The sequence below is a fragment of the Anabas testudineus genome, chromosome 6 (assembly GCF_900324465.2).
Source record: "Anabas testudineus chromosome 6, fAnaTes1.2, whole genome shotgun sequence".
NCBI lineage: Eukaryota > Metazoa > Chordata > Actinopteri > Anabantiformes > Anabantidae > Anabas > Anabas testudineus.
The window spans coordinates 15,981,320-16,005,803 of record NC_046615.1 but is presented as its reverse complement, the minus strand read 5'-3'; the positions used below and the strand labels follow the sequence as shown (position 1 = coordinate 16,005,803).

The 24,484-nt window shown below is 41.4% G+C and overlaps 1 protein-coding gene across 1 annotated transcript in view; it reads left to right on the top strand.

Annotated features, from left to right (window-relative positions):
• Positions 1-3,749: 3,749 nt before the first annotated feature.
• tspan18b (tetraspanin 18b) overlaps positions 3,750-24,484 on the top strand; it is a 30,478-nt gene continuing 9,743 nt past the window's right edge. The window contains exons 1-2 of the mRNA XM_026364591.1: positions 3,750-4,029; positions 21,991-22,074. Of these exons, the coding sequence (XP_026220376.1) occupies positions 22,072-22,074 (3 nt within the window). The 5' untranslated portion in view covers positions 3,750-4,029; positions 21,991-22,071. The remainder of the gene's footprint in view (positions 4,030-21,990; positions 22,075-24,484) is intronic.

The window sequence follows — 24,484 nt, the reverse complement described above, 5'->3', positions numbered from 1 at the left end:
TGAGGCTGCAAGAGTGTGTTCACCATCAATGCATGTGTATCTGCGTATATGTATATCTCTCTGAGTCTTAGGGATTTTACATTTATCAGATTAGTGGGAGGCAAACTGCACAGCTGGAAACAAAACCACTGCAGATTTGTTTGTTCAACAAAAGAAATTAAAATTCAAAGATAAATTAGTCAAAGCAGCAATCATCAGTGCTTGTAACTGATCCTACTGTGATTTCTGCTCTATTTAGTTTTTTAAAGTTGCTAAATCATTTTTTAATTGCCTTTTTTAATCCTCGCGGGCATATCTGACTCCCACGATAAACTTATATTTAAAGAATGAGCTTGAAATGAAATTTTAAACCAACAAGTTTAGGCAGGGAGTGGCATGCTGGAAGCATTTCTTGGCAAACTGTGACAGGATGTAATGACTTCCTGGAGTCTTGTCCTGTCATCAATGAGCAAGGAAGTCACTATGGCTCATCTCCAAGAACTTGTTCCCGCACAAGTCCCCATAAATGATTAAACAAACACGGTTAGCATGAGTTTTTCAGGTGTTGGACACGTTCTAAATTAGCTGTACGCCTAAAGCCAAAACAAGTTGTCAGGTGGTTTAATGATTGTTGGATGGAAAATTCAACAACTATTATGATTAACTATTAATATCTTTAACATAAATGCTAAACATTAACTAGTTCTAGCTCCTTCAGTGTGAGGATATACGGCTTTAACCATTTTGTTGTTATTGTAAACAGAATATTTTGGAGTTTTTGACTGTTCACTAAATGATTAACTGAGAAAATAATTAGTTTTATTGAATTAAAAGAAACAGTCCAGTGTTTACTGTTGCATAAAAATACCATACTGGTATAAATGGTCTCATCTATACTTCAGGGGAAAAGCTAATCTTGCATGTCAGTATTATTAGAAAAGAAGATGATTTGTTGCAAAGGAAAATGAGCTTTGATTCAATTTCAAACCTGTCTTCATGCGAGAACCACAGAACAGTGAAATTACACTCTTTGTTTACTGGAACTAAATATTTACACATTAAAAAAACATTTACAAAACAGTGTAGCATCACATTACCACAAAATGAAATATTGAATTACCCCTATACTGTTGCCAGGGAAATTCCTTAAGACTACATCCCCTGAGTGCATGCGTGTGCACAACAATAAGTCCCACTTTGTGCGAGCTTGTGAAGCATAGCCCTGGCCTGTTTAATGAGATAGCGTGCGGTACGATGCTATGTGTGTGAAACTGAAGCGCGAGCTGTGTAAATTGAATTAACTGGGTTTGTGTGTGATAAGAATGTGCATACGGGGAGCGGCCTGTGAGCTAGAACAGTCCGCCTATCAGTGGTTGTGTATTATGTGATTAACATAGACATAAGAGTATGTTGTATAGCCTGCGGCTTGGATGGAGGAGGAACAAATAGAGCGTACATCACATCACATCACACCAGAAAAAAATGTGTTTCAAATGATTTTCGTACATGTAATGAACACGGCAACCAATCCAAACTCCCTACACTTCAACATATTCACTAAGAGCTAAACCTTCCATTGCCTCATCAGAGCTACCTCAAATGTCTATATTTGGAGTTTGGAAAGAAAACAGAATCCCAGGGTTTCATTTCAGTCCGTCTCAGCTTTTGTAAAAATCTTTTCTTGAATGAGTCACTTTGAAGTGTTTCCTCATAAGATTCCTGTGAAGTGACTTGGACCATCTCTAAAAAGGTCAAAACCTGAGACTCTGAGCTCATTTTGAAGCTGTGCATCGGCTCGTCTGCTGCATCGCTACATCCCGAGGACCACAGATTATCGCATTAGTTGATTAATCACTGATTAGCTAAGAAAAACACATGATCAGTGAACTGAGCTGTGTCAAGCTCTGAAGAGAGGACCAGTGATCCAAGTGAGCGCTCAAAGACGTGGGCGGAGGCTGTTTAGTCAGTGATCCACCTCAGCCTTTCTTTACTCTCTGAGCCCTCTGAAAATATCCAAGGAGCCAAAAAGAAAATACCTCACAGCTGTTCTCCTGGCAGCCAAGTCATTCCTGTGATAGTTTTCATTTGCAGACGGAGGCCCGTCGTCTTCACCGAGCTCCTAACGACTCTTTGAATCCAATCTTTATAAGCTAATCTCTCTCCTATTCTGTTTTAAACTTGCCTTTAAGCTGCTGGTTGTCGTTTATGCTCGACTTCAGAAAAACTGCAGAGGGATTCTGAGGGCCAATAAGAAAGGGATCAAGAGAAAACACAAGAAGACTGGGGGTTGTAAGTATCACGTATGCCACTGGGAATGTCAGTGTCACGACCTTAGAGAGAAGGCAAAAAGATCAGTCTCTGGAGCTCTTATCTTGCTCTCCATCTGTAGCAGATTTGGTGACACGAGGAGCACAGAGAGAAAACACTTCAGGCCTTCTCTTACCCCCTCTAAACCCCAAACAAAAGCACTTGTCTTGTTTTCTGGCTGTGAGAGAGGCACACAGCATGAATAATTAACAAGGGCCAAACAAACTCTATCAGCTGTCTATGTGAGAGATGTTGTTTATCTGTTGCTCCGATCAAAAACACTGTTGAGATTGTTCCTCCAGAAAGAAACTGATTTGAGTTTGACCCTTAGGATACGTTCCTCAAGCAGCTAGTTTTTTAATTTATTCAGTGTTTTCATTAGTTTTCCCCAAAGTGATCATTTGGGGAACTGTGTAGTGAGAAGATGTCGACTTCCTCCATGTTTTTATGTTCAAGTCAGACACTTCTAGGAAAACTTGGAAAGAAAATGAAACTTGCAAAAATGTAGTTTTCTATCACAAATAGCTAAAAATAGCCATTACCCTCATCTGACTGGCAGTCCATGAAGTGAAGATGATTTGTTTCTGAAAACAAAGTACGCATACATCCATTATGTAAACTGTTTATGATGTTGGGTGAGAATAGATTAATGGTAATGACTCAGTTGTTAGGTGTAGTTTAGTTACATACCACTGCCAGCAACAACTTAACTCAGCACAAAGGCCTGAAAAGGGAAAACAGTCTTTAAAGCACACGACAACAGGACTTCAGGGATTAACTTGTCTGGGACGTATCCCCAACAAACCTGTTAATTAGTGCGGCTCACTAGTGGAGGAGCTGGGACACCGTTTGGATTGAGCCGGGCTTCTTATGACCCCAGGTTGTCACTTTAAATGACCTTTATGCTGAGCTAACGGGTGGTGACGAGTATGAGCTTCTTTTGTTTACAATGTCATAATTAAATAAGAATGATAATAATCAACCTTAGGATTGGGTTCAAATAATCATTACAATGTCATTCAATCACTGCTGTTTACTGTATCCACCATCTTCTGTATTCTTAGTAACAGATATTGATTATTTATATTAGTTTAAACAAAGTTATTCCAATTTTCCCTCTGGGATTAGTAAATCCACTGCTGTTTGTGTGCACAAAACTAAATAAACAAATAAGACCATACACTAAGATGCATTAAAACACACGTCTGCTAATGACTCCTGACGCATCTAATTATAATTAGGTCTAAATTATGATGAAGAGTTTAAGAGTTATCTTTAAAATGCATGTTTTAAATCCCACTTTCTGAAAGCCCATTAAATGAGCTTTGCTTCCAAAACAACACTGAGTTTGCGTTTTCCACTCCAGTCACAATAGAGGTAAACCCGAGGCGTGTCTGTGGGTGCAGAGTCTCCGCCCTCCGGAGCAGAGCAGGCTGCAGGATGAGCCGCTCGGCTCTCAGTGAGTTCACCAAACTGTTTGCGCACCATCCTCCTCTCACTCCTGCATGCTTCTACTAATTGGGATCCCAGATCTCGGAGCGGTGGATTTTACCAGTCGGACGCTGCAGGGCACGATTCAGCTCCGCAGACACTGATCGACAGATCTTTGTTGTTGTTTGTTTTATCTCAGTACTTTTCATCCAACAGTTCTTTAAAAAAAAAAAAAAAAAAAGACTGATCAGTGACATTTTCGCAGGGAAAAAAGCTTCTCACAGAGGTTTCGGCACTGAGCTGCGTTTTGAGGTAAGAAACGTGTCCCCACTCTGGAAAAGTGTCTCCAACTTCAAATGCTGTGTGTTGATATGAAAGATAAATGAACACAGGTTTAAATCTCTCTCTGTAACCTTGATGATCGGGCTCGTTCATCTTCAGCAGCGCGTTTCATGCGCGATGTTGTGCGCAGTGTTTGATTCAGCGCTTAGTTTGTGGCATCGTACATGTTGCAAGTTGCCTTTTTCTGCAGTATCTTTGCAAATTGAGACACTGAAAGAGAAATAAAATAAGAGGTGAATGACAAAAGTCTGATTGTTTTAGTAATTGTGAGGCTGTTACATGTGGTCTTGGGTTAACATGAGGTCAAGTCGTTTATTTCCCTTTTAGGGAATAAAGAGGAATCATGCACTCGGTAAATATTCACTGGTTATAAATGTGCACTGAGTGCAGTTTTACTCTATAACAGAGGGTTATAAGATGAGAAATGTGACAGCAGAGGCAATCTGGAGCGATGTGTGTCAGTCTCCAAGCTGGCATCCTTCCCACGGGGGTCCAGCCATAACGAAGAGGAGGCTGTCTGCAGAAATGAGTGGGGTCACCAGATGGATGCCTCTGACGGCGCTACCTTTGCTGTAGGGCAGGAGTTCACTGTCAGTTTGAATTAATCAAAGGGATGCATCATCCAAAACCACCTCATCCCTCTTCCCCTCCTGTCAGATCTCCACTGGAGCAAACAGGACACATACAGGAGCTCAGAGAAGGAAAACTCCAGACTCCAGAGGACACAATGAGGTTTAGTTTTTTTCAAGGGGATTTCTGACCGAGCATGTGACTGCAAGTAAAGGCTAACCACGCTAATTTAGACTGATTTTAGTCAGAGCAGGGAAGTTTGCTGCTTATTCATGACCAAATGCTGCAAAAGTTCAGATGTGGAGTAAAAAAGTTAAGTTTCTACTTGCACAGACAAAACTCAATTTGTCTAGTTACTCGAACAGCTGGGAACCAGTATTTAATCAGATTTTGCCCAAGGAGATTGGCTCCTAGGGACCCATTAACTCACACCAGTGTCCAGGTGAGCGTGCAGTGCTGGATTTTCTTGCCTCAAGTTAAAGTCAGAACCGCTCTCTCCGGCTCTCCATCTCCCTCAGGCTGGTACAGTGTGTCAGGAAGGAGGAGAGAGAAGAATCACATCACGCCTCAGCAGCTTGGACAGACTGAATCAGCTTCTGTCATGATTAATGAGCTCACAGCCATACTGCTGCATCATGTAAAGATTATTCTTTATTCCTCTGCCTACCTCTTTGTTCCTTTGCCGCCTCTTTGCTTTTCTCCCAGTCGTAAATAAATGGGAATTAACACTTTGTGGAGAGAGGGGCAAACAAACCTGGAAACAGAGGCATGTTTGTTCACCGTGTTGTGGGTGAACATTCGCCTTGTCAAAAAGAAGAAGAAGAAAAGAAACAGTGGTATTGATGCTTTCGGAACAGCTGCCAACACGGATGACTAAACTCCGCCTGAAGCCTTTCTCTCCTCAGCTTGATTCACATGAGTGTTCGGAAATAGTTCAGTTGCTCAGACACAGAAGTGATGTTTGCAGGATACAAGTACAAATGCAAACAACAGGGTTTATAAACCTACTGTGTAATTTGCACAGGGAATAAAGGTTAGCAGCAACAAGGCATTTGGTTTCCTCTGCAAACCGCAGAGAATAGCAATTAGAAAGGAGCATGTTTGAGTGGATTCAAATCTCCGCTAAGCCAAGTTGGTATTTATTCCGCCTACAGACACCGAACACCTGGTGTGAGACTTGCCACTGGTGATCAGAGCTCTCATTTTATTAGTGCCTCTGATAATGTGTTGCTCTTAATCACACGTTCACGCTGCCAGAGACGAAGTGAACAGCAGAAACAAACGAATAGGAAAGGGAGTGTGAGATGGAGACAGTGTGGATATGTGTGTGGTGAGTTCACTGCTCCTCCGCCACCCGGTTCTTGGCGGAGAGAGAAAAGTGTGAATTGCAGTGTATGGCAGCTCCTGCTGAGAGGGACAGGGTGAGTGACTTGATGCCGCCCTGCCTGGCAGTGCACTGCTCATTAAAAGCATGAAATTAATCAATCTGTGGGTTCCACATGGTTGGGTGCCTCCGATTTCTGTCTCTTCCCTCCTTTTCCCCTCTCGTACTCACACTTTACCTTCTTCTCTATTCCCTTAATATGGAGTGATGTGTCTGCAAGTGTGGCTGGTGTGTTTCTGGCTGTTTGTATGAACATTGGCTCTGATTTTACACATGTGATTCATCACAACCTCCTTCCACCTTCGCAGTCTGCCGCCCTCTGTATTATCTCATCATTTCTAATTTCTTTCACTTTTCTCCATTCTGTCTATCCTTCATTTTTTTTCACTCCCCCCTTTTTTCAACCTGCAGAGCATGTCTCTATCCATATCAATGAGTTCAGAGCAACCAGGCAGAGGGAAAACAAGGCTCGGTCATCACTCTACACTCGCTTTCCCCTGTATCAGCCCCACTACGGCAGCAACAGTCCGTAGAGAGCCCAGGACTAAATGGAGTATCTGTTGGCTCAATGAGAAAATTGCTTTTTTCGATTGCTAGAGGACCCTTCATTTAATGTGTGTGATGCAGGGAGTTCAGTCCGTAATGGGTTCAGCATCTTTGTTGTCAGGAGACATGAGAAAATGAAATTTGCTTTTGAGCTGACAGAAATCATTTACTCTGGGAAAGGTGTATTTTTCATCAGCTGTTTAAAAGCCACAAGGATGTATGTTATATATGACAGCGCTGTCTTCTGTAAACACTGAATGTCCAGCTAGTGAGTTTTTGAGTTAAAGGTCGGGTCATATCAAAACTGTGCTGCCATATAAATCAGCCTCTGTAAAACTGTGTTTTTTTTAGCTGTTTGTTAAAGGGTTATGATCACCATACCCAGCGGATGCCTCCTCAAAAAATACGACAAAAGGGTGGTGTATCAATAAAAGCGAAATGCAACAAAGGGCAGTGGAAACAGATTAAGCCAATTATTGATGACGTGCATGATTAATGTTCGCTGAAGCTTCCACTTCACTGAAGACATGAATAAAATGGGTGTGGACGTATGTTTCCTGATTAATACAGACTTATGAAGCAAACATAAATGTCACACTTCACATATGTTTTGTTTTGAATCGCGTCATCTTATTGCACCCTCTACTTCTAGTACTTGTACAGTAGTAGTAGTAGTAGTAGTACTGCATAGAAATGCACCATAACCTGTATTTTCTTTGAATTATTACAATATATATAATCTTAATTAATTAATTTATAAATGTATTATTATTCTTCTCATTTTTAGTAACACACAGCTCCCAAAGCCATGTGTTCACTATGATAATCACTGTTGTGAATAAAAGACCAAAATATAGCACAGAATTGAGTTCAACAATAGGACTAGTTGCTTTTTAACACAAGTAAAGTATTTGAGGGAAACGTGATTAAATCCTCCTAAATCCAATCAGATTAAATATGTGTCTGGACGTACATCCGGGTGCAAGATAAAATCCAACAATTCAACAGGAGCAAATATATGTTTCTTGTTGTATGCTAGTTTTTAACACTTCTACAAAAGATTTTACTTCGTCGTTCATTATCAGCCTTCACTGATAATAACTTCACAGAAGAAATTAAAGTTGCTGGCAGCTATCTGTCCTGTTAACCCCTTGAGTTGTGTATAAACCCAGCTTTAGTCGCTCTTTTGCGTGACCACAAGAGAAAATACTGTATAATGCAGTAATTTTCACACATGCATTCCTTTGTCCCTTGCGTGTCTCCATAGTGGCCAGGAAATGGTGAGTGACCTAAGTGTGGGGCAGCTGGAAGCCCCAGAGTTCACAAAGAGCAGGAAGCTGAGGGGCCTCTCTGTGCTGACGCTTCCTTTTTATCAGGAGGAAGCAGGCCGGCTGTTTGTGCTCAGCCCAAGAATTCTTTGTGCTTATCTTGCATTTACCCTGTTTCCCTCAATAATGGCTGTGCTGAGCAGGTAATGAGGTAAAAGGTATGTATTTGACAAGCTGGTCTCGGCAGATAGCAGGCTCTCCGACGGGCTCACAGCTTGGTAGGCGTTAAGTTAAGGGTACACTCAGCCCCATCTCGGGATGCTCGAATCTATCCTGAAATCCCCCCAGCCCCTTTTCCGTCTGTATAGTGTTTTTCAGAGCTAATAAAGCGTGTCACTCAGGTGTCCATTAAACGCTGCTGGTGAAGACCCATTGGTCATTGCACTCAGTAAATCCCTATTCTTTTGCTGGGAGGTTTCTTCACCCCCTTGTGCTCTTTCCATCCCCCAGGTGAGAGGGGGCTTAGACTCGCCAGGACTCTGAGCCTGACAGGTATGTGACATGGGGCTAAGGTGCAGGGAGATTACCTGGCTGGCTTCAGAGAAACTGGAGCACAGCTCTGATCCACCAAGGTTAAGCACATTGCTGCCTGATAAAAAAGCAGCAAAGTGCTGCACAACTTTACACTTTTTGTGTAGAAAATGGAGCCGTTTGTTTGGCTAAATTCATTCAATGCTACTTGGCTGACTCACGTTAGGTTCAGTGCTGTTAGCACAGTGGGCAGGAAGAAGCTGGGTGCAAATCAAGTAGCACCAGGGAGGAAGAGCTCATTTTATGGATGTGTGACTGTTTTGCACATTCATTTCCTACACTGGAGCTTTTCACTATAAATTAAAAAAAAAGTTCTTATACATAAAGACGTGTTGTGAAATTTGCTTCTTTCCTTGTTTCTGGCTTTAATGACTTAGTTCCTGTCGTGGTTTTTGATAAAGACTCAGTGTTCAGGGGAATTATTTATCAACACAAATAAAGAATTGTACGCACAGCGGTGTGGTGTATACAGAACGTCACAGTTATGTGAATTGACTCTATGTTAGTGTGGGTACAGTATGTATTTCTCCATCTGAACATAATGGGCCTTCAGTAAGACTACAAACAGGTTTGTTTCTAATCTTCATGTAAGAGAAATTTAAGAGAATGAAGAATAGAGCGTAGGCAATAAAACATAACATAGAACATATTAAATTATTCATACTGTACCATCATCCCAGTTTACCAGTTCACTGAGAGGCGTCTTAGATATTAGTGGTTTAATTACAGCAGCTTTTACACTTCTATATGAAGTAAGGTTGGGAATTTCTCTTTAATCAGACATTTAATGCTGTTTAGTGCTAAACTGTTGTAACATCTCGTGCTGTAGGTTTAAATGGTGTCTAATATCTCAGTGATTGTTGTCTCCTTCACTCCATCTTATAGCCTAGACTATTAGTCATGCAGCAACTTAATGCAGCTCGAACTCTTCCCTCTTTATTTCTGACACGTGCGGCATTGACACATGCAGCCTACTGGTAACATACAGACAGTTCTGTTTCAGTTTGCTGATTTTTGACAGCAGACTTAAAGCAGCACAGTTTGAAACTCGTATGACATTTTTTGTGAATGAATCTGTGCCACAAATGGAGTGGAACCAGCAGCCATACACTGTGATTTTAGGGGTGATGATTATGTTAATGATTGAAACTTGTGGACAGGCAGCTCTTCATAAGCAGATGGCAGTAATCAACACTAAATGAGCACTTTATGACTATGAAGTCTGTGCAGTTAAGAGAGTTTGATGAATCTTGGTATTTGACTTTCCCGTTCTGCAGTTTCTTATTTTAGTTACTTATCAGCCAACATACCGTACATACTGACACCACCTTGTCTCCAACGAGCTAATATTGGCTGATTAACTACAGTTTACACATACTCTAGTCTTTGCTAATGAGGTGACCACTTCAGGGCTTAAAAAACATTTCACCTTATTATGGGTCACTGTTCTGCTGTTGGCTGTTATTCGGGGATGGTACTGCGAGCTCTGCTCAGCCCAGATCTGTTTGTACAGCTTTTCCCTGTGACTCACTGGGCCTAATGGTTCTCTCGTCTCCTGACTCAGGCATTTTTTTGATGAAATGGGACTCTCTCCCTGCTTCTGGTCTTTCTCTTTTTCTGTTGCCCGAGCCACAAGTGTGTCCCGACTCTCCCCTGCTCCACCCCACTCTCCTCTCTCTCTCCTCTTTTCCTAGGTTCTCCTTTAAGTGATGCTGCTGCTGCTCTTTCCATCCAGTTCAGTGGAATAAAAAACATAGCTTTACAAGAATACACTCATAAGTCATCTGGGTCTTTTACTGTATAATGTGCCCTATTTTATTATGTGTGCAGCTCTGCATTTTTAACTACTCTACCAAAAGGGGATCCGATCCCTGTAAATATCCTGTTTATTTTTAATTGCCGATGGTGGGCTACATATTATGATATGATAATCATTAGTTCAAAATACAAACACACTCTCACTCTTGCCACAAATTGATCTGGTAATTTAGAGTTGCCAAATGATTGTAGGAATGGACAGTAGGTTGTTAATGATGACCCAGATAATTAGGCCATTATCACTATAAACAAATTAAATGCATGTTGTGTGTTGTTAGAGCTGGATGTTAGCTCATTAACTCACTTTCTCTTGGTTAGATGATTGCAGGCAGTGTTATGAAGCCGAGATGGCGTAGTTAAATCTGATTTATGGACACAGTTGGGACTGTTGGTTGGTATATATGACGTAGTCTTGTTTGCTGTCTCGGCTTTTCCAGTGTGGCTGAATTATAGAGTACCTCTAAGAGATTTATTTTGAGCATGATTTGGGTTTGCATCCCAGTCTGCTAATAACACTTTGCCGTTCCAGTCGGTGATAACCGTACAAACCTCAAATACACAAACACAAACGTACATGAAGCTCTCCCACACACACACACACACACACACACCAGTGCAGCTTGGGTGCTGCTGGCAGGACTCAACTAGAAATGGGGTTGTTTTATATTTACTGTATGTGGATCTCATATCAGCTCGAATCTAGGCTAAATGTTTTGAATACAACTAATAAACATGGCACAGAAAAACAGTAGCAAAGCATAGATTTCTTTATTTTAACTTGGAAGTAGACGTAACTGGGCTAATGTTATTCTCCTTCAGGGTGAATACCTTTAAAAAGCCCAAACCTTCTTCTTTCCACTAAACAGGCTGCTTTCTGCTGTTTTGATGCCCACACACCTTGTCCAGAGCACTGATCCCTGCAGCTCCGGCGACGTTGCCACCCCCGCAGGGCGAGACTCACCACAGACATATGGAGTCGTTGTCAGCCTCCACAGCATCAGGGGGGACAGACCAGTATTTGATTAGAGAAAGTCCACAGCAGGTTCCGGCTTCTACCTGGGGAAACCTGGGGGAAGGTCTGGCTAATGATGTCTCTCCTGCCAGGATGATAAGCCTTTAATATACAGTAGCTGCTTGTGTTTCACTTCAGCTTGTTAACTGAAAATCTTCAGAGCTTATAAACTAGCAGCAGTGTAGGTAAGAGTTATCCGTATGTTTGCATGTAGGGCCTTTGTATGGTTCATCTTTGTTATTTCACCTGAGGTTAAGACATAAAAAGTCTTCTGTTTTTTGCAGGGTTTAGTGTGTCTTCTGTGCCGTTCTGTTTATGGCCCACAATCATGCCATTAGACCACATGTGGTTGAAAACAGAAGCACAAAGGGGTGCCGAACTGTTACTGACAATGTTGCCATAAAACCATTTGAAACGGTTCAAACAAGCCAGCAGACAACCCAGTTCACTACAACTTCTTAAGAGGATGAATCGCCTGAACAGCCTCTGCTTGTCCGGCTGAAAAATAACCTTTTAACAGCGGATCATGTTGTAGACAGTTATTTTTGGTCTTCGATGGCTACAGCAATTAGGCAGCAAAGACTCTGTGCTTCACTGCTTCATGATTTTTTGATGGTGCTTTATGAAAATTTTAGCCCACCACCACTTTAAAAGCACGCTACTCGAGACAACATCCATGGGTCACTGAACTAAAACACGGCCTCCGTCCTTTGGGCAAACATTCGGTCAATGCCAGTCAGTGCGGTACGGCCACAAGCAAACCACGTTAGCATTACTGTGGAGGGAATGTGCTGCATTTAACAAATGCTGGGGATCAGTGTCCACATAAATTCCTAAGAAGTAAGATTTTCTACGAAGGGAAGAATAAAAATAGACATATATTTTTAAGTTAAACTTATTTTCCTCACTGTAAGATGTCTTTGCTAATAGTTATTAAAGGTAAACGCACTGCACATAGTTCCTTTTTCCTTAATCCATACCTCCCTGCCTCTTCTTTTCTTTGAAGCTTAGAGAAAGAGCGACGCCACAGCAAAGGAAAGCTAGTCACTGTTTAACTATTTGAAGTATATTGAAGGAGTCTGATATTTTCATGAATTGTATTTGAGTCCAAATGTTTCTGACAATAGAATCCAGGCATCACCTTCACATGTGTTTGTCAGAGATAGCACGGGCAAGGCAGGTGTTTCCAGTATGTGAAATTAAATTGGCTGCAGTCTTCATTGATTTTAGTGTTAAAAAGGAAGGCGTGCAGATGCTTGATGTTTTTTTTTTGTCCCCCCCCAGTGGAACATCAGGTGATTTTGGATGGCTTCCCAATGATTTGTCACTTGTCCCATGACAGACCAAATGCAAAGTCGTCCAACCTAATCTTTGGCACCTGGGCAAAGCTCAGAATTGTGAAGTGTTTGAGGACAAAACAGACAGCTTAGGCATTTCTCCAAGAGTTTGCACCCTGGAGAAACGGGCCTAGATTATCTTTCCCGATAACACTTGGCAGGAGTCAGACCCCATGTGAAATGCCTCGGCACTAGTGTTGAAGCCAAAGTAATTTTAAGGGTGTCTTTGAAAGCCCCTGAATGTGTGGAGGTTCTTTTGGCTTTATTCATCAAGACACAGTAAAAGAAAAAAAAAAAAAAAGCCTCTTTAACTTGTGGATCAAACCTGCGCTTTAATTGGACTGATGACAAAACAGGGTTTAACATAGATAAAACATCTTTTAGTTTACGTTCTTTACTTTATAAATACAATTTAGCTCTAGTCAGAAACCGGACATGAGCTCATTTCATCTAACCATGTTGAAATGATGTGCAAGAGAAACAACGAACGAGGAGAAAGCCAATGTTTTTGGCAATTACTGAAACTACTTTCGCTTATCTCTGCAGGCACTTTGGAATTGGACAAGCTGCTTTTTTATTTAATAAGAAACAGATGTTCAAGCTTTTCTAACTCAAAACATCTCTGGGTAAGCTTTTCATACGTTTGCCACATCTAGTGCAACCTCGCCCCAACTTTACCCGCTCTCCCACCCCTGATAATCCAGCCTATACTGGGAGCTTTCAAAACACCCCCTTCAAATATTTGGCCAGCGCTTCATGTGTGTACAGTTATTCTGTTGCTTTTGGCCTGAACCAAAAGTCTGTTGTGTTTCCAAGAAGCTTGAGAATTTACAGACAGCTGGAGATTTTGAAAAGTTAAACAAAACCATTTAATGTCTCCTACTGTACTTCCACAGCTCATTATACTGAATATCTTCTGTAACCTCCTCCTGTTTTGTTCATATCTTCACTGGTATCAACACATCAAGTTTCATGCCGTGAAAATTAATGAGTTTTTTTTTGTGTAGGCTCGTATACTGTTTGTGATCGACTATATTGGCTTTTAGTATAGACTCCTTTTAACAATCTTCAAGCTTCATCTGTGGCAATTTGATAAATGCTTATTCAGTTACATCTACAAATGATTAGCACTTCAGTCACACAGTCGTTTAGCTTCGGCTCACAGGACCACTGTACGTGCATCTCTAACATAAGTGGTAGTTCGTTTTTCATTTCGAACTCCAGTCACATGCAAATGTTGAAATAGGCAGAAGAGCCGTAATTCATAATAAATATCTCCACTGTGGTCACTCCTGTGGTCCTGTTACAGATGTGGAGAGCACTAAATGGGCTGTTTATTTAGAAGGGCTGTGGTGCACTGATGGAGATATGCTAGCCTGCTAATGGTGGGGTGCACGCTTGGGCGAATTACTCACAGTTTCATCACTGTCTCCAATTAATACTCATGACAATATCAGCAGCATCTGCTTGAGCAACACAGTTGTCATCAGTTCCCTAGATTTGAGAAAAATGAACGTAAGCCCAGCAGTGGTGTTGTTAATATTGAGAAATTATCTACATGCAGGAGCAGGCTCATCAATAAGCATGTGCATTGCAATTATGGCTGTTCTTATATTTTTGTTTGTTTTCAGTATTGAATCACAACCAATAATTTTAGATAGGTTTGACCTTACCATGTTGCTAGTGTTTCTCTGACCACATTCATCCCCCACACAATTGCCTCAGATCCATCATGTTGTGCGGTGTAAACCTATTGACTTGTATTTCTTCAGGGACCTAATCTTGAACCAGTTCCAAGCGGCTCAGTTTCCATTCTCTCCCCATCTTTCCTCTGTCTCCCATAAATCAATGTGATGTAATTGCATAAACTCCCTTTCCCACAGCTCGGCCCGAAAGCAGAGTATTCTCAGAGAGAAAGTGTTTCAGTGTGGCCAGTTAACCCCAGCCCCCTGATTCCCAGAGCTGCAATGTCCCTAGCTCGTGAAAGTTTTATTTTGACCTTTAAATGTCTGTGTCTGCAGAGTTTCTTTCATTGCTAATGTTTGATGTTTTATGCATTGTATTTTTTAAAAGCGGGACTGTGGAAATTAACTTTCTCACAGCTGGTACTGACTATTTACATCTGGCTAATGCACTCTAAGCTCAGCAGATTAAATCTCACTTCTCTGAGTGCATTGTGTGTTGAGCCAAGCATGATTTCTCCTGATGTCTCTCTTCCCTTAGACCATCGAAGGAATGTTTTTTAAAGCACTCCTGCATTTTCACTATGTAAAATGTCCACCCCCTTTTTCCACATTTCAGTCCCACCTGGCTTCCTCCTGGGACTCACTCAGAGGCAGGGTATCTCTACATAAGATATCTTTCAACTTTTTGCTGAGAGTGAATCAGTGTGGAAAGGAGTGTATCCTAAGGTTTTCAGAGGTCTTACTCACTTCTTATCCTGGTTTCATCTTGTGCTGCTCCAGTAATCCTCCTGCACATCAGTCACGCCCTGCTCTGCTGAAGAGGAGCGATAAAACCATTTTTGCCCCTCATACTGAAACACATTTTCAGGCTATTTGGCCATTAGTGTGGGCATAGTTGACAGTGTGAGAGACAAAAAGCATGAGTGATTTTCACTGCTCCATCTCTTCCTGCCATGTTGTGAGTTTGTCAGTGCTTGTTACCTGCTGTCACCACAGCCACAAGAATCTGTACAGACTGACAGAGAGGGAGGACTCTGAAGCATTTGGGGTTATTTGGCACATGTGCAGTTTTATGAGGAGGTCCCAGTGTGGAGCCCCTCTGGGCTGAGGAAATGATCCAGATGCAAAGCTTCTGGCTCTTGTAACACAGCGGGGCACCTGCCCTGCTGCTCCTGTACAGCCCCCTGCAAAATCCACATACACACAGACAACCATCTCTGTGTATGGAAAAAAACTTTGTCATTACATGCTGTTGCATTCTTATTGCCTTTGCAGCTTGCACTGTAGTCATAGTGTAGTGTAGTGTGAGCATTGCATATTGTTGCATTATAGATTCATTACAGTATTTTGTATGTCCAGGATACAAGTAAAGATATAATAAGTAACAAACTACAATTAATAACTAATCTAATACAGTTGTCGTGTTGTAATACCTATTCAACCTTAAAATGCTTGATGTTAATAGTTATATTAATATACTGTACTAATGTTGTGTATATTAGTTACATGTAGAAATATAAAATGAAACATACTTGGGTAGTTTATGCATTTGTTCACATTTGGGCATTTAAATTTTGACTTATTGCTCAATACATGTGATGCAAGAAATTGGTTTTGCACATAATAGCCTGTGTAAGATCAAAACATTGTTGCCTAATTAATTTTCTTTATATGATACAATTGGATCAACACTGGGCCAGCAGACACAGTCAGCCACGCAGATGTCAGTGCATTTCATCTGTTAATCCATTTAATTGGACCAAACAATATCCGCCACGTATTTCAAATAGAGCGTTTGTTGTGTTAAAAGCACTCTTTTCCCCTGAGGCTGCTCATTTTTAGGATGTTAGTAAAGGTGCCCTTTGTTTGAGGCAAGGTGGCCCACCTCTCATATAAAACACAGTAAAACCTTTAAGGTGCTGTGTCTTCAAGGTTTTATGTGTTGAAGCCCTTTGTCCACTAAAAGAAACCAGTTGTTTCCTGCCTTTTCCTCCTGCACTCACCTCTACTTGTTTTAGAGGTGAACATATCACTTTTTGCTGACTTTGCCATGACCAGAGTAAAATATTTTAGATATAAACTACCGTATTTTTCCCTGTTTGTTTATGCTTTTGTCTGGTAATGTGGCCCACATGTTTGTGCTCATAAATGAAGGAAGTCAGTGTGTTGCCTTAGCCCAGCTTTTCACAGCGTTTCACTTTGTTTGAACATAGTTGAAGACAATAATCGGTCCCTCAGATGTGCCAAATAAAAATCTGGGCTCAATCAATCAATCAATCACACATGCTCACCATCACCATCTGAATTTCAGAATGGTGCGTTAATACAGCAGTTAGATTTTCTTCATTTACAAAATTACTGTATGTGGTAAAAACCATCTGCAATAAGAACCAGACGCACTGGGCCTCAGTGTTTGGGCTGAATTAATGTTGTAACCACCAGGCAGGAGTCCAACTGTCCCTCAGTCCATTTTTGATTTGTTTATTGGAATTTATAATTAAAACTAATACTGTTTTTTGTTTTTGTTAGCATGACTATGTGATGTACAGATGGTCTGCCATTGAAGCAAAGATAAAATTAAAATAAAACAACAACAGAAAAACTAACTTACTTTGGCAGATGTTCTTGTGCATATGAGCAAAATGCCAATTTCAGAAAATGAGCTTTTCTTGTGGAGGAGTCCAAACTCATATGTCCCCAACTGGTTTTAATTACGAGAATAAATTGCATCTGGTCCCATTGTGCAAAAATCTGTTTCCACTTCTTGTGTATCTTCTGCATTGAGATGTTTACCACATTGTTTGTCAGCAAGCTGCAAAGAGTCTTAAACAGGCAGGCGGGTCAAGATGAGGGCATATTAAGCAAATATATTCCCAACTAAAAGCTAATGTTACAGGGAAACTACAAGAAAACAGTTCCCTCTGCTAAGGACCTTGAGAAGTGTTCTCCGCGACAGAGTCTGATTTCAACCAATATACAGAATGACCTACTTCTCTATGGTCTTTTAGCAAAATTGAAATGAGGCCTAGAAATGGTTACCAGATGTGTTCTTAACACACGTTTAAGTGGCTGGTTTGACTTATAGACTAACAGTGGCTGCATATTTCTACATTCTGATTCTTAGAGAAAATATCATGCAGGACACCATATGTTTTAGTACAAATACAACTGATTCACAGAGGATTTCAGGTGTAATAGCATAAAAAAACATCAGTTATTGTGTAAGTACCAATTTGGTGATTTGAGTCACAGGGTAAATACAGTTATTGCACAGAAGGGATTTTCAGATTTGTAACCGAATATTTAAGTCTCATTTAATTTGGTTAGAATAAAATAATGATTTAATGATAATGCATACTTTATAAGAGGGGAACTGTACCTTTGTTTCACAGCAACACGTCACAGACTGTCAGCCTTTAATATGACTTGACAACCAATCTGGTGTGTTGTCTTTTGTGCACTTGTGATGTTTTAGCAAAGGAAAATATCCTAAGGGGAGACTCTTTACAAACCTCCTCTTGGCAGGCAGTCTGGATCTTCAGTCCTCGGTTCCTCAAAGAGTTGAAGGCTCTGTGAGCAACAAGCTGCATGATTCTCAAGCTTTCGTGGGCTTTAAGATGTAACTGGGATGGAAATGGTTATCATGTGGCTGTTCATCAGCTCACAGGGGCCTGTGAGTGGGGGAGTCGGCGAACAAGCTTAACACCCCCAGCCCCCTCTGTGTATGTGGTAATGAACTCTTACCTTGGCTTGGAAGGCTGCACTGCTGGTATCTTTGCTGTGTTTTTGTAACCCTCACTAAAAAAGCCTTGCTCTTAATTGTGTCCCACGGGGCCCCAGGCTCTCAGTATTCACAGCCATTCGTGTCCCTCACACTGATCCTCCTCTTCTCCCAACCTCAGCCCCGTCATCCAAATTCGACAGGTCTTTCCTCTTTAATCGGCCGACTTCAAAGTGTTGTTGTGCTACCCCCCAGGCCTCTTGCTCTTGTGAGACAGGGGGGCTAGCCTTGGAGGACTGGGACGCCGGGTGAATGTGTTTATGGTGTTTGAGGTGGTTAGTGACGTTAGGCAGGCATGGGTTAATAAAATCATGTCACCAGAGAGAGGTTTGTGTTGTGTAAGGAGAGGAGCAGGTTGCAAATATCTGTGCAAGACTCTTCTCACTGTTCTTTGATGAGGGCATCTTTGTAGAGTTGATTGATACGGGCTGCTGCGAGAGAAACCTGCTACAAAGAGAGGAGGTCTGGCTAATGTTTTTCTGCCTTACCAAAGGGGTGGACACAGTGTCAGCTTTCATCAGCATCAAAATAGCACCCATTGAACACATTTCCAGGGTGTGCATTCTTATCAGGTTTCCATTTAGCCCAAAACAATTAACACTGAGAAAATAGAAGACTGCATAATGAGTTCAATCTGCATCTTTTAGCTGATATAACTGTGTATTCCAAATGAGCGAATACACACTTGCCTGGTTTGTAACACTGAGAGCATCTACCAGAGTGCAGAGAACAAAGAAAGCAGTAGCTTAGCTGTGGCCAGAGAGGGGATACTGGAGTGATTAGTTGTGCAATGCCCTTTGATCATAGTGGGGATTGTTTCTTCATTGCGATGGTTTATCTTTATCTCTGCTGGTTGACTCACACTGTTGGATCGATAAATCCAGATGGGGTAAGGCGATAATTCTGCCTCAGTATTGCCCTCATTAAAGCAGACATTCCAGAGATATATGGCTGCTGGCAATTGCTCCTTCTCCTTTCTATAATATTGCAGCATGATATATACATGGACTGAAGTTGACTGGAGATCACAGGGGAGAGCTGCCTCCAGAGCTGTAGATTTTTTCCTTTTATTAACTGTATTTATCAAGGTTTGATTTAGGATGTAAAAGGCCCCATACGTCATTATTACTACATTTTGAGTTTGCTCTTAAGGGGGGAACGTTTGCTTTGGTCAACATTGGTGAGAAACTAGAGTGAGTTCAAACCCAGCTGTGAGGTGTTGATGGAAGAATTGTCACTTCCTCCCTAGTTTTCCTGTCTACTTCCTCCCCCCAAAGGAAGTGTTCCCATCAGACTTTCTGCTGTCCTCTAACCTCTGACATTATATTCAATGTTTCCTACCTGATTGACAGGATGAGGTGACTTATAGAAAACACAAATGAGTCACTAGCCAATATTGTACTTAGAGGAAAGGCCGGGCTGTGAAATGAATCCTTCAAAACATCCATAGTGCTGCATTCAGCTGTGCACACAGAAACTAACAGCAGTAGTTGTGAGAATAATAATGGAAAAATTGTGGATTTGAGTTCAGATCCTTTTAACTTTCTCACACACCTCGCCAGCAGCAGTGTGCAGCGGGTAAACCTGATGGGTTGTCAGTTTGTAAAGATAACAGTTGGATGCAGCCCTCACATTACACAGGTCAGAAAAATGATGGGATGTTTATTTATTTTAAATTCAACAGCTAGTTTGCACAAAGTCATGTCCAACCATGTCTAGACAAAAATGTTTATAGCTGTTCTAAATGAACATATGTATGAACAGAGAGAGCTGAACTCTGGAGTTTAAGCCCTCTAACATCCACACATCTGGGAAATCACTGTGTGAAGGGGCATAAATGTTGGATTGTCATTTTCAAGATTTACAGAAACACTTGCATTGGAAGGGCGTAGGTGAAGGGGATTTGAGACACAGGTCGACCGTCCAACACTTCTGTTGGAGTATACTGGCACCTTTACACTTGTTATTGCTTAATCGCTACTGTAGTTTCCTCAGCTATCCCTAATGTGAATTGAACTGTGGGGAATAAGTGCAGTACGTATTGCATGTAGAAGGGCATAATTTATACCGTGCTACTGTCACAGGATAGATGTTGGTGATGCAATAATATTGTCAGAGTGTGAAATATCAGCAGAGGCTAATCAATTAGTGGCTGCCTTGATGTTTAAATTGCCCACAGTGCTCGTGAGCTTAAATGTCAATGACTAGTTGGCAAGTGATTTTTTTTTTTTTTTTAAAGGAAAGCCATTGAGCGGATGTAGATGAAACCTTTTCTCTAGTGTTGAGTCGTTCCCCGCTTTGTTGGACCCTCGGTGGCCTGGCCTTTCGAGTTCCCCTTGTGGGTTCGTCCTATTGTTGTGCTTTCTCAGCCGTCTGTGCTGATCTTTCTTCTCACCCCCATAACCGATTCAATGAGGCTCTGCCGTCCTATTGGTGCTCCACTTTCTCGTGAAAAAGGTTTCCATGGAAACCACAAAATAATGCAGACCCTCAACACTGTTACTCTCCACCGGCTAATAGCTCTCTAAACAGTGGTTCAGGAGAAACTACCTCTGCAACAGGCTTCAGGACAAATTTTGGCCATTCTGCTGCTCAGTACTAGATTACATGATGAGGCCAATTATGTGCCTATCTGCTGCTGAAACAAAATGAAAAGGGAATACAGTGCATATGTTTGTCAAGCCATGTGATGAATATTTTGTAAACAAGTGTATCCACAACCTCACCATGCATGTGTAGCCACTGAGGAGACGTTATTGATTCCCTGAGCAGTGTCTGAGTTCACGGCTCTGTGATAAGGGAACCTATCAGTCCAGCCCATCTCCCCACTTCTCACATTTGTCAGTTTCTTCACTCAAGCTTTGATTGCCTTTTCTAGATGCAATCGGAACAGTGTATTCTGTATGGGGGAGGGTTTTGGCTGCCACTGTCAGTTGGGTTTTGCATCCTGGCGAATCTGATGTCTGTTGGCAATATGGTGTGTCGGCGGGATGATGTGGCTGGCTCTATCAGCCAAAATACTCCTGGGATTTTCTCCATCCTCAGCCTCTGTCAGAATGAGAATACCCTGCCTGTATTTCACCATCTAATGTGGCAAGAGCTGCATGCTGTTCATGCCTCTGTAGGCAGCTTTCACCATATTTGATGCTGCTGTTGTCAGTGCCAGTGCTTTGAAACCAGCTCCAAAGTATTGTCAAAACTGTGCTGCTGACTATTTTTGCACATTGAGGCTGGAATACCAGCAGTTTAATTGGCTCTCATTGCTATATCATTATTTTCAGCTGGGAGACACTTGTGGCAAAGCAGTTTAGAAACAGGAAAAAGTTTAAAGCATTTATGCTCATTAGATACACTTGGTTGGAGACATACCGTACACTGACAGTTAAAGCCAGCAATGTGTGGTAAGAAAGCAAGGTATTCTACTTTCAGTGAATAATGCATGAGTTCAGATGCTCATCAAGGTCAAGACTGAGGCTGTATGGGTAGACTGTGGTGTGTTGGGTCTTCTAATAAAGGATAATTAACTGAGTGAGAAGGTACAGAGATTGTAATACCTCAAGGCAGAAATTAAAATTTTACCTGCCCTAGAACACAGGCCGGGACCGCTACCATTAAAGGCAGCTTTTTTTATTTTTTTATTCTGTCCCTGTTAATTTTTCCTTCAAGCTAAGAAGTGAAATATTCACACAGATAAAACACTGTTGCAGTCTTAGATTAGCTCACTGTTGGGAGCGAGTGTTTCATGCATAATGAATGCAAACTCGGTCATTTTAGATGTCCTAGAATTTTTATTTTCAGAGCTTTTCAAGCTCCCAGTCTTATTCTGCTTAAATGAATTACACATAATGTGCCACTTTTGTTTCTCCTTGCTGGTGCCTCAACGCTTATTCATCTCATTATCTTAATCCTAACCTCTGCTTCTTCCTTTCTTTCCAACAGCCCATGAAAACAGGAGAGGAGAGAGAACCAATAAAAGTCATCAGCTTCCCCTGAACAAAGACGAGGCACAAGCAGATACACATGGTATGGTAGTATTTCATCTACAAATGAATCACACATTGCGTTGAAGAAAAAACGTAACTTCGTATCTACAGTATGTACATCTATGTGAAACATTTCTGCCCTTGGCTTTGCCTGAGAATCTGTAATGTGGGGGTGTTGCCATGAATGATTTCCAGCAAATCCAGCAGTGATTCCACTCCAGCGGAGTCACATTAAATCTGGGAGAGAAACAGCAGAAAGAGCTTGTTGACAGACTCTTTCAGTAAGATGCTGACAGCACAGTGCAAAGCCATTGTTACCATCAACAGGAGGCACCGTGCTGGTGAGAGCCGGCGCGTGAAGCAGGTCCTGAGAACAGGCAGACAAATGTTTTTGTCCCTTTACCATCACAGCAGGCCAACACTGGCCTTTGTTAGCATCTGATTAGCATTGGCATTTGTATTATTAGTATTCCAGGCACGGCTGAGTAGCAGACATGTATAGATTGAAAGGTTAAAGGGAAGTTTAGACCCAGACACATCAGCTGTAATCGTTCATAGCACATTACCATAAAAGCAGCCAAACAGACAAATAAACATGTATTACATATGCAAGTGACAAGTATGATTATAACCTGCTTATTTAGCAATTTCTCAAACATCAACTTCAAGAATAGTTATGGCTTATTACAGTTTGGGGTTTTATACTTTATGAACACCTGGTAACTCTCCCTTGTGAGCTTTGGATTAGGATACAGAAGGCCGCAGGTTTGCATCCCACCCCACCAGGTGTGGCCTCACCCATCCACCTAGGGAGACCACACACATGCTAAATCAATGTGACGAACATGTTCCGCTGTGGTAACCCCTTGTAGGGTTGATCTGAAAGCCACTGGCTATACTTAATAGGACAATAATAGGACACAACTATTGTACCACAAAGCAAAGGTTATAGACTTAGTTGGAGGAGAAAAGGAAAGTGACTGATTTCTGGCACAACAACTTATCATAGTACAGTTTCCTGTGCGATGATGGATCTTGTTCTTCTCAAAATACAGTGGTTAATCTGCATATTCGGGAGCTGTTGTAGAGCTTCCAGTAATCTTGCTCAACAGATGGAATTTGCCCAGGACTCATCCATTGATGTCTTAAAAGTAAACTTATTATTTATCTTACAAACTGCAGATGACAAAACAATCTCATAGGAATATTGTGCAAACATCGTCAGCTGTGCAAGACTGGCAGATATGATCAGAAGCTCCAGAACTGCTACTAACTTGATTTTGTGGTGTTTTGTCAAAAGGTTGCATAACCATGGAGTTACATTAAAAACAACATACGTATGTAAGGTGCTTAAAGGGCGGTATGAATTTTCAAGTCTCGTCATGCAGAGGCATCAACAACCTCTTGGGTTATTTCTATTAAGTTGTTATTTGCAGTAGAGCCTAAAATATATGTTGGTATCTCTTTCATCTGAAGCTACCACAAAAACATTCACACACTTTATCCTGGAGGCTTTGTTTTGATCTTTGCATTGCGTTTGAAACCCGGCTGGTAACATCAATTAGGTTACAGTGCTGCTTTTGCTGTTTTTCTTGGTTCTCTTTGTTGAACTTTAGCTGAGTGTGTGTAGGTTCACGTGTGACTCTGCTGTAGGAACTTATCACTAAGTGGTAAAACAGCTTTTTGGCCCTCTACACAGGGGAAACGAGCTGTATTTAAACTAACATATGGCCTTGCAACAGGGTGTGAGTGATCACTCATTAGACAAATGGCTAGCCAAGCTGTGCCCCTGTTGTAAAGTGTTCATCTCTGCACCCCTTTGTTTTCTAACAGGAACTAGTGCTAAGTGAAGATGCCAAACACTGATCTGCAGACAAAGGCCACTCTCGCCCCATATCCGGGTTGCCCTGGAAACCAGCGTCCTTACTGGAGGGTTAAAAAAGACTCCCAACATGTGCTAAAAACAACCAAAATTGTCTATTTGAGTCATAACAAAGTCAGAATATTTCTCATTTGCTTCATATTTCTGTTCTCTGTCAGGACTCAGTGATTGATTGTGTGTATTTTGTGTTCTTGTTTATGTTTACACTCATTTTGTGGTTAGTCCCCTGAGGCTAAAAGTGTTGTCTTTCCTTAAATACCCCACTGTTTGCTTCTGCTGAGGCCATGTGTGATGTAAGCTCTCTTTAGATGGAGATTTGATAACCAACAACCTTGTCGTCAATATTATTTAGGATGGTGTCAGGAGAGAATATTGCCAATGAACACTGGTCAAAGCAGAATTGGGAAGATTATTGATTGACAAAATCTTTGAAACATCCAATTAAGTAATTGATATTGATTCCACTCCAAGAGGGTTTTAGCTACGATTGCAAGAAGTTGCAGAAAAGAAAAAATCTCCCAAGAAGAAGAACAAGAGAAAAAGCCAGACGTACAGAGGAATAATTCCC